Source organism: Lathamus discolor, chromosome 4, assembly GCF_037157495.1.
Source record: "Lathamus discolor isolate bLatDis1 chromosome 4, bLatDis1.hap1, whole genome shotgun sequence".
Taxonomy (NCBI): domain Eukaryota; kingdom Metazoa; phylum Chordata; class Aves; order Psittaciformes; family Psittacidae; genus Lathamus; species Lathamus discolor.
The window spans coordinates 82,185,559-82,203,324 of NC_088887.1; the positions used below are offsets into that span (position 1 = coordinate 82,185,559).

The 17,766-nt window shown below is 37.8% G+C and overlaps 1 protein-coding gene across 2 annotated transcripts in view; it reads right to left on the reverse strand.

Moving 5' to 3' along the window:
* Positions 1-4,811: 4,811 nt before the first annotated feature.
* NDFIP2 (Nedd4 family interacting protein 2) overlaps positions 4,812-17,766 on the reverse strand; it is a 45,223-nt gene continuing 32,268 nt past the window's right edge. For both annotated transcript variants that reach the window (XM_065678074.1, XM_065678073.1), the window contains 4 exons: positions 14,788-14,912; positions 12,132-12,198; positions 8,528-8,633; positions 4,812-6,683 (listed from right to left, as the gene is read on the reverse strand). In XM_065678074.1, coding sequence (XP_065534146.1) covers positions 8,530-8,633; positions 12,132-12,198; positions 14,788-14,912 — 296 coding nt within the window. In that variant the 3' untranslated portion in view covers positions 4,812-6,683; positions 8,528-8,529. The remainder of the gene's footprint in view (positions 6,684-8,527; positions 8,634-12,131; positions 12,199-14,787; positions 14,913-17,766) is intronic.

Below are 17,766 nucleotides of genomic sequence, written 5' to 3' on the forward strand. Positions count from 1 at the left end.
GGCCAAGTCATATGTAACCTGCCAAGTCCAACACATCACACGAGCTTTCAGTCAGAATTCAGAAACATTTAAGTTTCTGAATGCATAAAACTTAATGTTTTTTAATCACAGGATTATGTTGTCAGTGTTTCTCGCGTTTAACATATGCCCATGTTACAACGAACACCAGCAGAACTGGAATGAGTGTTGTGATTTTTCTACCAAAAAAAAAAACAAACCAACAACCAAAACCCCAAAACTTTGACTCCTCAGGAAAAAATACCGATGCTTGAAGATTCAAAGTACAGTAACACTACAACTGGCTGCCGATAACTATTTACAATAAAAATTCCTGGTTTTGCTTAACCATAGTGTCAGGCTATTCTCGCAGTAATAGCTTTTAAGTGGGATGTGATTCACATTTCAGGTCGAAACAGTAGTATTTGGCTTATCAATTTAATCTGCAGAATTTATTTCCATTGGTCTGTGTATATGGAGAAGTGAACTGATAGGGCTGGCTTCAGATCCTTGTTCCGTGAGGCACGGAGGTAGATCTGATTCATCAAAAATTGCTCGTCAACCTCCAAGATGAAAATCCATATAAAAACTTCCAGTGAAAGTTGCAAGAAATACTGTCAAATTAATTCATTAACTAGCAGACAGTCAGAGACCGAAGAAGAGCTAAGCAATGGTACCGCAAGAGCTCACGTTACCAATTACATGATGATTAACACTGGCTTTATTCCAGTAACGCTTCCACCAGCAAGACCTGCAGACTTTGCTCAAACACCTGGTCACCACTAATGGAAAAAATACACCTGAGACTTCAGCCTCCAGAAGCAAGCACTCCCCAACTCCTACAGCAGCAGTCCAGCAATGCTACTGCAATTATATTGAACTACAAGCCTCAGTTAATGAACACATCCAAGTGAAGCATAATTTATAGCTATTTTACTAATAAAGAATTTATAGCAGCAGCCTGTCCATGTGAAACTGGGGATTTGGAAGTCATGGGACTACATCAACCTAGAAAATTAAGGATGGGCATCTGTGCAGCAATGTATAATGATGAATCAATGAACAACTTCTCGTATTACACTAGGGATATCCCCACAAACACAGCGTTTCTTTAACCACAAGAAAAATTAAGAGTGAAGACCACAAGAACAGATGTAAAAATGTGGGGATAACCGTAACCATCCCTCAGGATGAAAGAACCAAAACATTTTAAGATTGTTTAATATATACCTTTCCATTTTACAAACAGAAAAAGAACAACAGCTGCAGAGACGATGCCGTTTGCAATACTTTATGAACAACTATGTATCAGAGAAATGCTTCAAGTTGATCATGAGGGCACTCCGGGAGATAAAGGAAAATATACTTCAACCATATTCTGCTGCTGTTTTAATTCCACTTGCATACAAAATACTTGTAGCAAGTGTATTTTAAGCCTTTTTCAGTTGTCTCAAAGTCATTGATTTTAAAAAGTTGGCTTTCCTATAACATAGGGAGGTATGAAAATATAAACCATCATTGCAGAGAAGGAAGAAAAGCAACTTAATAATTACCAGGTGGTTTATTTATTAACTGCATATAACATGCAGTACAGCGGCCCTCTGCCTGACCTTGTGGGATGCACAGCAAGTGCACAGAGAAAAGAAAAGGGACGTGGAAATGGAACGGATTTGCTAAGTAGAGACACAGATGGTAAAACTATCCTCAGAATTATCAGAAAAAAGGTGAGGTCTTGGGATGGTGGAGAACAACATACACAGGACAAACAGCACACTGGGCTCTACTGTTTCTGGGTATCTTATGCTCAATGCTCTGACCACACCACCCAAGTCTTGGAAGGCAGACACAGGGAAAGTGAGAATGAAGACCTTGGGCCCACTGCAGGAGAGGATCTTCTTTGAGACCATCTTAAGAACCTGAACGCGCACAAGTCCATGGGACCTGATGGAATCCATCCGTGGGTCCTGAAGGAGCTGGCGAATGAAGTTGCTAAGGCACTGGCCATCATATTTAAAAAATCATGGCAGTCAGGTGAAGTTCTCAACGAAAGGAAAAAAGGAAATATAACCCCCATTTTCAAGAAGGGGAAAATGGAAGACCCGGGGAATTACAGACCAGTCAGTCTCACCTCTGTGCCTGGTAAAATCTTGGAGCACATTCTCCTGGAAGGCATGCTAAGGCACATGAAAAACAACAAGGTGCTTGGTGACAGCCAGCATGGCTTCACTAAGGGGAAATCCTGCCTGACCAATTTGGTGGCCTTCTACGATGGGGCTACAGAACTGATGGACAGGGGTAGAGCAGCTGACGTCATCTACCTGGACTTGTGCAAAGCATTCGACACTGTCCCACACAACATCCTTCTCTCTAAATTGGAGAGACATCAATTTGATGGATGGACCACTCGGTGGATAAATGGCCGTACACAAAGAGTTGTGATCACAGGCTCAACGTCCAGCTGCAGACCAGTAACGAGTGGTGTCCCTCAGGGATCGGTGTTGGGACCACTCTTGTTCCAACATCTTTGTCGGTGACATGGACAGTAGGATTGAGTGCGCCCTCAGCAAGTTTGCCAATGACACCAAGCTGTGTGGTTCAGTTGGTACGCTGGAGGGAAGGGACGCCATCCAGAGGGACCTTGACACGCTTGTGAGGTGGGCTGATGCCAACCTTATGAAGTTTAACCATGACAAGTGCAAGGTCCTGCACCTGGGTTGAAGCAGTCCCAGGCACAGCTGCATGTTGGGCAGAGAAGAGATTCAGAGCGGCCCTGCAGAGAAAGACTTGGGGGCGATGGTTGATGAAAAAATGAACGAGCCGGCTTCAGTGTGCACTCGCAGCCCAGAAAGCCAACCGTATCCTGGGCTGCATCAAAAGGAGCGTGACCAGCAGGTCGAAGGAGGTGATCCTGCCCCTCTACTCTGCTCTTGTGAGACCTCACCTGCAGGATTGTGTGCAGTTCTGGTGTCCTCAACATAAAAAGGACATGGAACTGTTGGAACAAGTCCAGAGGAGGGCCACGAGGATGATCAGGGGGCTGGAGCACCTCCCGTATGAAGAGAGGCTGAGGAAGTTGGGGCTGTTCAGCCTGGAGAAGGGAAGGCTGCGTGGAGACCTCATAGCAGCCTTCCAGTATCTGAAGGAGGCCTATAGGGATGCTGGGGAGGGACTCTTCATTCGGGACTGTAGTGATAGGACAAGGGGTAACAGGTTAAAACTTAAATAGGGGAAGTTCAGATAGGATATAAGGAGGAAGTTCTTTACTGTGAGGGTGGTGAGGCACTGGAATGGGTTGCCCAGGGAAATTGTGAATGCTCCATCCCCGGCAGTGTTCAAGGCCAAGTTGGACAGAGCCTTGGGTGAGATGGTCTAGTGTGAGGTGTCCCTGCCCATGGCAGGGGTGTTGGAACTAGATGATCTTGAGGTCCTTTCCAACCCCAACTATCCTATGATTCTATGATATGCTAATCACATTTTCACATGATTAGAGGAACATATTTTTCCTTATTGAGATACATTTATTTCCATACCAGAGATTATTCACCTTCTCTTTAGAGGTCAAGAAAGCAATACTAATTTCATGAGATGAGCTTTCTGTTCGAGTGAGCAATGCAAGCAACCACACAGGAGAGACTAAGGTGCAGTACTATGGGAAAAATATTCTCAGAAAATGGAAAAGAGATTAAAAGCTTTTTGATGTTATGACAGCATGTTAATAAAACCACTTTTTTCTCACCTGCTGTCATAATTTAAAGGGAGAGAAGCAGACCCAGAAAGAGTAGGGTGTTGAAACCAGGTTAAAATGTGTTGCAGGATGAGGGCTGCGTCAGTACTCTAAGACAGAAAAGTGAGAGCTTGGTCACAACCTCCAGTCCATAAGAGGGGTGGAAGTGTGAGCGATGGATCAGTTCTGAAATACATTAACAGAGTCGCAGGCTATTTGAATCATACTCAAGCTGTCCATCTTCCTGTGGTGTCCACATGAATAAAGTAGATGACAAAACTAAAGAAATTATGTTCATACCAGTTGCTTGAATAAAATTGCAGTTTCTCTCCCCACCTCCCTTCTCCAACTGTTTTTGCCTCAAACTTCAAAGTCTTATTTGCATTCATACAAAATCTGTTTACCGTCATCTTCATTGTGATACTGGAGATTCTCATTCCCCCTTCCCCTCCCCCTCCCAACTAAGACACAAAGCAAAGCTGGCCAGGTGTCTCTAAACCACAGAGCCAGCTGCTCCTAACCAAGCTCACAGGAAATAGCAAGGAAAATATGCAGCATTTGACACATCTGGAATAGATTGCAGTCTTTGAAAACAGTGTCCCAATTCCCTTCCTCCTGCTGATGAGATTTCAGGCTACCAAAATGCTACATCAACTACAGAGGATTAGATAACGTGCGTATGTTTTTAACCCTACATATTCTTTCTGTCCAAATAAGAAGGTTTCCCCAGTAGTTCAGAAAAATAACAAAATGCAATGAAACCATGTACCTGTATGAAGCTTTCTGTAAAACGCAGTGGAGCAAACAATTTCATCAGAAGACTGCTACTTAATTTGGGATAATTGACATAGTTGGGAAATAGCACCAGTTGATATTAGCAAACATAGAAAATGAATCAATACTGCGTGTTTCACACAGTTGTATCAATTCATTAAAAAGAAATGTCCTTACAGTTGGTTGCATAAAATGAGATGAAGAGAGGATTGGTGAGTACTCATTTTGCCAAGTGATTTGTCTAGAATTCCATGTTGACACAAATATTGCAATGTGTATTTTTCAATATGAAAACCCCAGAAAGTATAAGTCTTAATTAGCAAAACAAAGCAATGTTTTATTATCCGCTTCCTTTTTGTATGGACAATGAATGCAAAAGAGCACAGAAATAAACAGATGAGTTTAGAAGGAAATCCCAATCTGATATTGAACATAATGCTAAATTTTATTCTTTCCATAAAAACCTGGGAAGTGGAGGTGCCCTTAAAGTTTTAGTCTTTGTCAGTCTCTCTGAAAGATCAAGAAAATGAATAATGTGACAAGTTCATATATGTATATTTTAAACATTCATTATAGATACAAAACTGAATACAGCACTAGCTTAAAACAACATAAACCTCACTGTTCTTTAAGTTAGTAATAAAAAGGCAAAATTCTAATATAAAAAGAAAAACTGGAGGAAGTATTTGTAATTTTTTTCCTCAAAGGTGCAACCAACAGCCAACGTATTTTTGCAACTGAGATTCCAGTTGTCCAAAGGACTGAGAGATGTATTCTCCTACTCAAGGAGAATCCTAAATTTCACAAACTTTAAAGGAAACCACACATGCATGAACAGCAGGCAGTACCCCTTAAAGAGATGATATTTATAAGAAATTAATGGTAAACCTTAAATGAACTTTAAGGAGAGGTGCAACACATTTTCTACTTTCAGAGCTTTAAAAGTAAGATAATTTTTTTTCTACCTCTTTGTAGATTATTTCAAAAATTACCTTACATTTAAATTAGTTTATTCTCAGGAAATGGCAAAGTATTTATTCTAAACAAGCATTATAAGATAGCTACACGATTTTTCTTTTGAGAAGCCCTCAGTGTGGGCATTGGATTTATACAAAGCTCAAGACTTCTTAAACAGAACCAGTGTTATACTCTGTCTCAGGAACAAAGGTGCACCTATGGGGATTCAACTGCATGACCAAGGACTAAACATGTAAGGCTGTCCAGCCCTGCTAATGTGAACAAAGCAGTGCTGGGTCAACAGTCGGACTTGATGATTTTAAAGGTCTTTCCCAATCTAAACAATTCTATGATTTTAATGGGATCATGCATATGAATAACATCTTTCAGACTCAAGCCCAAACCAGTTAATAATAATGCATGTGAGGAAAGTCAGGATGAGACAAACAACTCAATGCCTTTACCTCCAAAATTACATCTAATAGTAACTATACCCTTAATAAGCCAATTAACAAAAAATATGTATATAGCTATAAGATTAAACAAAATTTAGAGAATATGCCATTACAAAATATATTTTGACGTATTTTCTAAGAAGCAATTCAAACAGTCATTTATGCAGTTATTTACAGGGGACTCAAAGTGGAGTATCATTTTAAGCAAACCAGTACATTGGTTTGAATTGATAAAATATTGGCAAATACAAGTTTGTGACAACAAGGAATTTTGGAGTTTAGTAAACTTTAAAAGTGTTCTACACAATCATTAGATGAATCTAAATTATATAACGTCCCTCCCCCCGCCCTGTCTAAACAGGTTAATCTGACTCATTTAATGCATTTCATTGTATTCAACGTTCAGATCAACAAGTCAGTGGTACATACACTCTGTGAAACAAGTTACCACTTAAATCTTTCAGACACAACAAGCACAGATTAACCGAGTTTGACTGTACCTAATCTATAGTAACAGATGGTTTGTTCTTACTTGAATACTTTTTAATAAGCACATATACAAATGTGCTAAAACAAAAGGCAGCAATCATAAATATTTACTAGAATGACCAGAATTGGTATTTGAGCATAAACCATCCCGTCATTTGTTTTTGAAGCAGTATCTTCACTAATTTGTCTTCTGGTTTTAGTAGTCTTCTATCCTATTAACTTGCAGGGTTACAGATCATCTGGAAGCTTCACACTGGTATAGGAAAGGAATGTCTGTTCGATGCAGTCTGAAGATAAAGAAAGAGCTGTACTTCAGTTCATTGCGGTGACTCACTAGAAGGAGCATTGCTAACTGATGTTAAACCAAGAAGCAGCAAAGCAGCAGCCTATTTCCCCCCATCATGTCAGAGAAAAAAAGTAATACCTGTTGTTTTTTTGTCATTTAAAAAGAGCACCTGAAAATATTTTGCACATGTAGAGGTAATATTTGTTATTTATTAAAAATAATAGTCACTGTAGAGGAAGTTACCTGTCTGTGCAAGAACAAGGATATCTAAGTGTGATAGCAATTAATCTGAACTCCTTGTTTCAATACTTAAAGATGCCTCAAAAAAGAGTAGTATTTGTGTGTCCAGCTCTGTCAACACCCCACAGACCTTATCAGCCCATACATCTCAGTGATGCTTACAGGTAAAGAAAAAATTCAAAGACACAGAACTCAGACAGAACAACTGATTAACTTCAGACAATGCTGAATTAGATAGTGTTTAGACCCAAAGCAGAACTGTAACTGCAGGAAAGCAGCCACACACCTCATTATCTTGTACTCTCATTCTCTTCAAGCTAAAATTTTCAAATACCAATTAGTCCTAACAATTGCTTTTTAGATAGTACTTTCAAGTTTTACTGTACTGAAAGCTAACAGGTATTTTCCATCTAGTCACTACAAATGTTGGTATTCTAAAGAGATTACCACATTACAAGGAAAAGGAGGAATACCTAACTACCGTAAACAGGAAATGCTGCCATGTAGTAACCAACCTAAATTGGTAACTAAAAGGCATTTTAAGTCCCAGTTATTTAACTTTAATTTGTTGCATAATTTTAACCAAACAGCACATTAGAAATAAATACTATGTTACAATTACATTAAGAGACTTCTTCCATTATCAAAAACTATACTGTATAGCATAGATATTTACCATCAGCTGTTTTTAAATATCACTGTCTTATATAAAAGGAGATATTTTTCTAACCAAAGTGTCTCAAATTTTTTTCAGGCTTCAATAATGTGTTCCTGGTTACTTCATATCAATCCTGTGAGCAATATTGGAGAAAAGCTATGAAAACCTGCTTTATTACAGCAAACAGCTTTTCAGTTAAGTCAAAATGCAGTATTTGAGCTTTTTTAAGTAGAGTGCAGAGTAATGTAAATGCTGCAATACTAATTTCCAGTCTTAAATTTATTTTGTCATGAAACTTAAATAAAGCTGAACACAGATGGAGACCCCTGGTTTAAATGGCATAGTGACAACCAATAGGTCCAGCTACAAGATAAAAAGTATTAAAAAAGGAAAAATTTGAGTGGATATGTGCCAGACTGATTAGTCAGCTACCTAAAGGATATATAAAGCACACTGTTGCATTCACAGTAATCATACTTGCACACAACTGTCTTAATCCAGTCCTGTAAAAACTCATCTATTGTTCGCATGTTCAGAACCATGTCAATCAGATTTAATATGCAGGCAGATTAGCACTTCCTAACTTGCTGACAAGAGGTTGACTACTAAAGCTAGTGTTTCAAGACAAAGGACAGTATTCTGACAGGCAGCAGATACTGTTTCTTGCTTAGGAAAAAAAAACAGTTTCCTCTTCTGTTTTGTTACTGAATGTTACTTCTAGGGAGGACTGGAGGCAACAAGGATGCTCTGTTTACTTTAAAATTCCATGACTTCAAGAGACTGTAGGTATTTCCAAGTCCATGTAGAATATACACGACATTCATGACAGATGTTCAAAAGCCATGCAACTTCTGTCAGGTGACAGAAGTTTGATTATTTATTTTTAAGTATTTAGTTCTTCTTTGTTTTCCTGGGAAAGATAATTATTACCACTAAAAATTGCTTACCTTTAGTACAAGAAAAAAAATCTTGTTCTGTGAGCAGCTGCCATGCTTTCAGACATATTTCTGACTTTAAGATAATTAACAAAGCCTCGAAAGAACAGGAGGAGTCCTGAAAATGTAGAAAATCCACAAAATAAAGAATATCAATCTAAGTACACACTCTCACAGTATTCTTATTTAAGTCATTAAAAATCTAGACTATACAAAGTAAAGCAAGGTCTTTACGAATCATTCATAAATTCATAGAAGGATTTTTATCTCCTTTTATCTTCTGACATAAGGATATCATCTGCTAAAAAGACTCATGAAAATACTTCAAAAGAATAAGGGGGGGGAAAAAGAATAGATGCTGCACATTCTTTTCAGGTAGAACTTTTAAAACAAGTTACCAGTGTGTTAGAAAAATACTGAAACCACAAAACATATCTTTAAAATGTTTAAGATAAAGGTTTTGCAAGTCAAAAGAGGGGGAGAGAAAAACAAAAACAAAACAGACAGTACAAACTGCTGTAGCAACAAGCCAATAATAAATTAGGGTAGATTATGGCTTGAGATTTAACCGGTGAGAAAAATGCACCTGTCCAAGAAGAGGAAGAACAACAGTCAATTCAAAGAAAATTACTAAACACTTTATGATTACATTTTGTCAACTCCACATTTCAAATTGTTTTTAAATATTTAAAACTTAATTTGAAATAATATTTCCATTCTGATGAGAGGAACAATAGATACAGAATAGTCACACAGAAGTTACAGTTGCAACAGTGGAACTCACTAATATGATGTTGTCAACATCATTTTACCAATTTAGAGATTCACTGGACACATGAACAAACCTAGAAAAACATGTTGCATAGTGGACACAGCTCTCTGGTCCATTTTCCACCACTAAGTAAACTTCAGATTAATCCATTCATCAGTTGAATCAGGAAGAATCCAACACAGATAAAACAATGCTCCCAAAGAGTGGGAGGCTGAAATATGAATTCCTCATCCAGGGGAGAGAAACATGAGCCTACAGAGCAATTCTCCTTTAATGAACACATATATGATTATATGGATACATACACCTATGTATTAAGATTCCAATGTTCAAATGAAAAGCTAAACTTAACAAATTTAGCAAAAGATTTCATCCTTTTCTCTTGCAACTTAATAAGCAATTTCTTTGGTTACACTGATATTTTCTTACCTGATGTACTTTTTTGTTCCTGCTGCCCTGGCTGAGACACTGACTTTTTCCTATAATCATTTCACCTCTAAATGATTTTTATTTGTGATTTTTTTAACCCTTTTTTTTTGTTTTCTTAAAACCAAAGCCTCATTAAAACAGACATGCAAATGAAAACAGACAAACAAACAACCCTCCCCAAACCAAAACAAACTAATAAACCCCAAACACAAAACAGTGGGCTAATCAGTGGAACTTTGACCTAAGCAAAACAAATTTCTGTGGTTAAAATGAATTCTGTCTGGAGAGGAAGGCAGCAAGATCTGCATCAAAAGTCTCTTACGAAAGCTGCTACCCTGATGCTACTCTAGACAGTCCCATGTCCAACTGAAAAGCAGCTGAAACAGCACAAGGTGGGCAGGCAGCTCTTACAGTACTTGAAAGCATATTTTCTGCATTACACACATTGGAAAACCAGTCCAAGTTCAACCCATATTTTATATTTCTCTAGTTAGGAAAAAAAAACCAACACAAAAACACCACCCCATTTTCCATTGTGTTCCTCTAAAGAAACATTGGCTAACATTTAAATTTTAAAGTTAGAATTGTCTCTCTCCAATTTATTAACTGTACATGACAGCTCCTTGGAAGTAGACAACTTCACTTTGCCATGAAGTACAAGCAGATTTTTCCAGATGCTGACAGAAGAGAGGAGAAGATGGCAATAGGTGGGCTCAAGTATGCCAAAGGACTATGAAAAGGAAAGAATCCAACTGAGTTAATTCACCTCTGAAAAGACACAGGACATGCTACTTTGTGTACTCTAATGGGAAAGTTACCTGAAACAATGAAACACAGACCTGGTTGGCAGTGCTCCCCTGACTCAACAATACTCCTCCATGTCCTGCTAAGTAGCTCTGTTGGGTTAAATCCTTCTATGGTGTTCTAGCAATCTCATTATATTCACTTTATCAGTTTAAAAACACTGCCAGCTTTTTTTTCCACGCAAAACATTTGTAAGACAGGCAAACCTTGACTGTTGGATGCATACTGCATGCCTCACAATGCCTTTTATTCCATGATATAGTACAAATTTGTGAATTAAACTAAACTAAAAATAAACAAAACCATCTTCAGTTGAGACTGAAAATAAGGCTTTCCCAAATCTAAGAGAGCTACCTTCTGAAAAAGTGCTGCAAAAGACAGTAAAAAGAGGAACTACAAATGCACAGTTTTTGCCATAGACATAGCGGGGGAAAATGTTAGGCCAAGAACACATTATTTTCATCCAAGTGAAAAAAGTGTCAAATCTCAATCTCAGGCATCAGAAGGTTTGTACCTGAAGAGTCATTTCACCTCTTACTTAAATACAATCACCTCAGAGTATGAAAGCATTCAAGGGACTGATGCTGTAATGTGTCAAACTGTGCACAACAGTATAGCAAGCTGAGTATTAAGAAGTCTGACTAACGCCCTTGAACTTTACTAAAAGGCAGACAGAGAAAGTTTCAAACATAGTTTAAGATTTCAGGCATTTCTTGTGAGTCACAAACACTATGTCAGTTTTTTTCTTAGTTTGGTTTCTAAATTTACTCAACATTTTATTCTAACATTTGCTGCTAGCCACGAGTCACCTGACTCAAAGGGAAGAGTGCCACCTACTGAACTATGCTTCAGAGCTAGGAAATGGATAGTAGCATTCACTTCTGTGAAACAAACTCATTCCAGATTCCATATTCAAATTATAAAATCCACAGTAAAAGAAAGGTACAGTGGTTGGGGTTTGGTATATCCTAATTAAAAACAGACAGAAGAGCAGATTTTGAGGTATATGAGAACATGGGCAGACAGACCTCTAAAAAGAAAGCTGACATCACAGGAGCACTGTGATCAGAAAGCATGAAGCCATTCTCTTGTCTGACTAAGAAACTACTGACACAGTATGCATTTCAAAGGACTAGAAAAGGACATTTTGTGACTTATGTACAAGACGGGAGACTGCCTTCATAGGATCAGTCACGTTTCTTAAAATTTAATACTTGCCATTCAGGTTTATACATGCAAGTATTAGAGATCACTCACTTTTTAATATATTCTCTACATGAAGCTGAAGTTTCATTATACAGTTCTGCAACCCCAAATCAGTAGAAGCAGCTTAAAAAGCACAAACTACAAGTCTCAGGTATGCTCATAATTACATATGAAAAAAAATTTTTGAGCTGTGGGTTATTTGAATACTCCGCAGTTCACACAATAACACCACTATGGTAACCAATAACCTCGTTAATACTATGGAAATAAAAATAACACACAAAACTATCAGCAGCTTCAGAAAAACACACAGCTAAACGTGTTACAGAACTATTATTTACAATGACATGATTCATCTTTAAATACCTCTACATCAAAACAGAAATGTTTTCAACCACCACTTACCCAGTACAAGAAATATCCACCAAAGCCAGTACTGTCCATTGAAATATCCAGTAAAATAATCTGAAAACTGGAATTCATACACAAACTTTAGCTGCAGTATGAGAGATGATTAAGACATATTTAATGCACTATGCAAATATAAAAAGCACAGAGGAAAAAGCAAATTTAAATACAAGTAACATATTCAACTAAAATGCAAACCTGGTATTTCTGCAGCAATTTAACATACAAGTAACACTTCCAGTGTCGGCTGGTCTGTGGCAAAGTTATTTTAAAACTTCTAAAAAAGTATGTGTGCGTGTATATAAAAAATATACACATGTATGTATATATATGTATTAAAAACTTTGTATTACTGGCCAGAGTATTCTGACATTTTCTACTATAATGAATCACTACTTGTCGATTTTTCTTTTTTCCCCCCAGTGCCTGCATCCCAAACACATTACAGCAGCCTGCTGCTTTAGATATTAACACGAAAAGCCACATTAGTTTAATCTTATCAGACAGGGATGTTCTGCTGACCCCTCAAAAGAAGAGCTTTTGACCTTCTGTAAACCCCCTACTGTTAATCGCTGCCAAGAATACCAGCCCCATAAAGACCCCCAACTCATTAAAGTCTTTTCATTTTCAAACCAGCATTCAGTTCCCAGCAGTGAGCTGAACGCAACTAAATGAACCTTGAAGTGGCATTTCAACTCTTCCTGTTAGTGACCATGGTAGACAGTTTTGTCCTCCCTGTGATGTGGGAGGCAGCTGGAGGGCAGGGTGTGATGGCATTGGAGACAGGTATCTGTGCCTTTACCAGACTCCAGACTGCATGCTTCACTGATAAAAAGGCTAATCAAATGTCTCCAAAACTCACATAAGAACTAGGAATGGGGAGATGTGTGAAAACTTGTCAAAAGGAATAAAATAACTATTTAATAGCTTTGCACACTTTTCATATGCTTCCCATCCTGCTATCACTCAGTATATTTACTGCATCCTGCCACAGTGCTTCCCGTTCGCCATTTCTAGGATACTTCATTAGTATCAACCAAGAAATCAAGTAATTAAGTCATGTAATTCAGTTCAAATGAGAAAAGAAAAAAAAAAAAAGAAAAAAAAGAAAGAGAGGAGAGAGAGAAGAGACTGGGCCACACATGCAACCAGATAAAAATCCAAGACATTTAGAGAACTCTAGGGATAGCTTGGTTTTATTTCAAGTAACTGTGCACCAAGATCCACATGTTTTTGCCAGATCATGTGAATTCATTAGAGGTTTAATCTTGCAGTGTTTTCATTTATATGAACAATCAAAGGAAAAAAAAGTAGCAAGAAACAGAATTCCTAAGTTGAACTGAAGAACTGGTACTTACATTATCCCTACGTAAATACTGGCATTTTTATATTTAGCAGAGTAAGCATTTTAATTTTGACTCTTCATTACAGTATTAAATGAACACTCAGTTCCCAAGAAGTTGACAACATTGTTAATCCCATCTGGCTTGATAGCCAGTATTTTTAATTCTCTAAACATATATCTCAATATGCTTTTTTTTTTTTAAGTTACAATTTTATTTAACTGGAAAGAAGATTTACTAAAACCAGCAATCCAACACCGGCACATGTGCATTACTCTTAACACTTTCTTTAAGCAGAAGCAGCCACGGCTGCAAAGCCTCCCTGAGCGCAAAACTGTGCTTTTGCTCTCTCCCCAACTCTACCCCCCACCCCAAAGTAAAAACTGGTACAAAGAGCATATATGAACTCGGGCTGCTTAAACACTATAAAGTTTTGTACTACTGATCCTGAGTGAGAAAGGGTAGCACAAGCCTTTGGAGGAAACAAACAGAACAATTTTGCACGCACACACGTGCTTGTGTATCACCATCAAAACAAAATCGTTCATATACACCTTTACGAACTTCCTGCTATTGTCTCTAGAAAGAGAGACAACACAGGAATGTCATGATCTTCACTGTAACAACTAAGTGATCCAAGATCTCTTTCTTCATCAAACAGGGTAAGTTTTCAAATTATGTGACTCACAGACATATAGACTTCAAGTTCAGAAAGAATCACTGTGATTCATCTAGCATTCACATAATCAAGCTAAGTAAATTCCATCTGGCTAACCTACCTTTCTGAATAGCATCTAGTCTTCCAGTAAAAATACCAGAAACTGAGCACCTTGGATGGTAAAAATGTAACTAAGTTAATATTCAAATTTTACTTGATTCTGTATGCATCTTACGAGGAATAAAAGAATCAGATACAAGGAAGGCATTTTTTTCTGAACTGCTACCTCCCCCAGATAAGCCATTTATAAATCTTTCATACAGGACAACAAAATAACAGTGACATTTTAGGCACTTGCTCCACTTCTTCTGTGGGCTCTTAAGTAGTTATGCAAAGAATGAGTCATTCTGCATTTTATTTTAGTGGAAACATGAACTTAAAATGCTATGTCAGATAAAAATAGATTAACTTCATCTTTAGTATGCATGTACGAATATAACGAAGTAAATTTTCTACTAAAGTGGAATTTGGGAAAATTCTAGGCACTCTGTTAAGCACTGGAATATACTGGCTTTTATTATATATCCTTGAATAAACTGTTATGGTTTTGTTCTACAAACAGAGTCTGTACAGCATGAATCATGAAACATACCCGAACAATGAGAATCCATTTGATCAGGGAGAGACCAAATCCACAGATTGCACCATACCTTCCAGCTATGGTATTTGTTATACAGAAGGATAAACAAAATCCAATCCAGTTGAAAATAAACGCCACTATAAAATAAAAGAAAAACAGTAGCTTCTGTTAATCTGTATAGCTAAGCAAACAGACTTAACATTAATTTTACTTTTAAACTAATAAGGACATGCTTACACAGTCAGTAATTCCCTTCCGGTAATTCAGGCTTTGAGAGACTGACTTTGAACCCAGACATCCCCCATGGTATAGTCACTTAATAACAAAGCAAATGGTAAACAGGCTGGAACCTACTACTTTAAACAAGAGAAAATTTCAACATAAAAGGAAGTATTATGCTGCTACAAAAATCTAACCAGATGACAGTAGACATGAAGGGTAAATGCAAACAAAGGACTATAACACAGAAGACTTGGATTAAAATGAAGAAAAAAACCTTGCTTCATTTTTATAACCAAAAACACAGTTATATGCACACATACGTGCATGTATCAAGGCTGCATATTCAGCTTTATCCAGTTTGGATCGAACAGAATAAAAGTATCCACTCTTGCTCTGTAAATATAGTACAGAAATTAAGGTAAGTTGAGAAGCTGATGATTCATTGGTTACTGTCTTCTCTTTTAGATCTATATTCAAGCATAAGACATAAGAAGCCCTGCAAGTTTTACACAGGAGCTTAAGAAATCAAGAAACAAAAAAGACATTTAGCAGGACTACCACCGTTCCTTCAATTAACACTTTTACACTCCCAGTAGTTTTACAAGCCAAAGTTTCACATGTACTTGGCAACCAACAAGATCATGTGTATAGACTTCAGTCTGTGTGCACTTGGTCAAAGTATGGGAATTCCCAACTCTAGTGATATCCCAGCTTTGGAAGTAGGTGAGGGCAACTAAAAAGAAACACACACGCACACACCCTGCTCCAAACAAAAGCACTGGGAGAAGACAATTCAAGAGTTCTGGAAAGAGCAAGATAGTGGAAAACTGAAAACATTAGGGAAGCCCACAGTAAACACAAAAAACACTGAAGAGACAAGGAGGAATGGAAGGGTGGCAGAGGAACAAAACCCCTGCACACAAATCCTGAATGTTTTCAAACCCCAAAATTAGGGAAAAAACAAAACCTACATCAAATTCAGGCATTAAATCACCATATAAAAAAAATAGTTTGTCTTTTCATTAGAAGTTTGAACACTTACAGCAAAACATTAGGAACAGAAAACTGATCAAGAGGTTTCTTAAATAAAAGTAAACCACCTCTTGTTCTTAATTTAAAACCTCGGTATAATTCTTTCAGCAATCCACATGAAGATGTAATGATTCGCCCACCAACACAAAATTTGTCTGTAAAACTGCGGCAGGATTCCATGAACTGTAAAGAAATGGAAGTTTCAGGAAAGGTTTTGGAAGAGCTTACATCAACACAGTTATTTTGTAGAAGTGAGAAAACGTCTTGCTTTGGACAGAGCCATAGTAACAGATGGTGGCAATGAGAAAGCCTTCCTTTATCCTAGTTACTAATCTTAATAAAAAACAACAATGCCCCCCCAAAACCCCCAACAACAACAAAAGGCCCACAGCAAACAACTTAGAATAAATGCTGATCAAAACTGGCATATAATAGAATCATAGAACGGTCTGGGTTGATCTAGTTGATCTAGGATGATCATCTAGTTCCAAACCCTCTGCCACAGGAAGGGGACCTTCCACTAGACAACGCTGCTCATGTAAGAACTACAGAATGACACTGTGACCCTAACATTTACTACCTTTCAAAAATACAAGTAATGTATTTGATAAATTCTTTTTAGCACAGGATTTCCCTATCTCAAGCAAGCTCTCAAAATCCACTATCCTTTTAAGAGGAACTTTTCAGAAGCCATTCTTTATATCGGCATCTGTTCTTGTCTCAGCATAACAGCTACCGCTCTCTCCCTTTCTCCCCACTATTCCAAGCTATGAAGAGGGACTTTATGACTCCAGTTACAGGCATGCTAAAAAATACAGAAAATAGACATGCTTCTAATGGACTACGCAAATTAAAGGAATTCCCAGAATACTTAGAATAGCTATATATTTGAAAAAATTATATATAATCTATATATATATATAATATAAAAATAGATTTTGCCATAACTATAGGAGGGAAAATCAAAGTTGAACACAATCACAGTTTTACACTTCTTCTAAAGGAATATTCAAAATAGAATCTACAGTCACTGCAGAAGTATTCTATGGATGTTTAACACTGAATTATTTGCCCAGCTCTCGAAAGAAAAGGAACTGGCATGTTCCAACACTGTTCACAACAAGTTTCTCCATCAAGCTAAGGCTAAAAATAGCATGGGTGGGGGGAGAGACTAGTAAGAGGAAGTATCTACTATCTTCTCTAGAAGTATCAACATCCACTATTTGTATGCATCCACTCACTTTATGAAATATAAATGGCACTGCTCAGGAGTTAAAGAGGTGACCTCATCCTTCGTAAAACTTCAGCTTCCCGTAACATTTTCACACAGACAATGCTCCTGGTGTGACACTAATACATGCTTTCATGAAGAAGAAAGCCATACCTAAAAGTGAAAGACTAACAAGCTGCTACAACCACATTATTATCATAGAATAGTTAGGGTTTGAAAGGACCTCAGGATCATCTAGTTCCAACACCCCTGCCATGGGCAGGGACACCTCACACTAAACCATGTCACCCAAGGCTCTGTCCAACCTGACCTTGGACATCACCAGGGATGGAACATTCACAACTTCCCTGGGCAACCCGTTCCAGTGCCTCACCACCCTTACAGGAAAGAACTTCCTCCTTATATCCAATCTGAACTTCCCCTGTCTAAGTTTTAACCCGTTACCCCTTGTCCTATCACTACAGTCCCAAATGAAGAGTCCCTCTCTAGCATCCTTATAGGTCCCC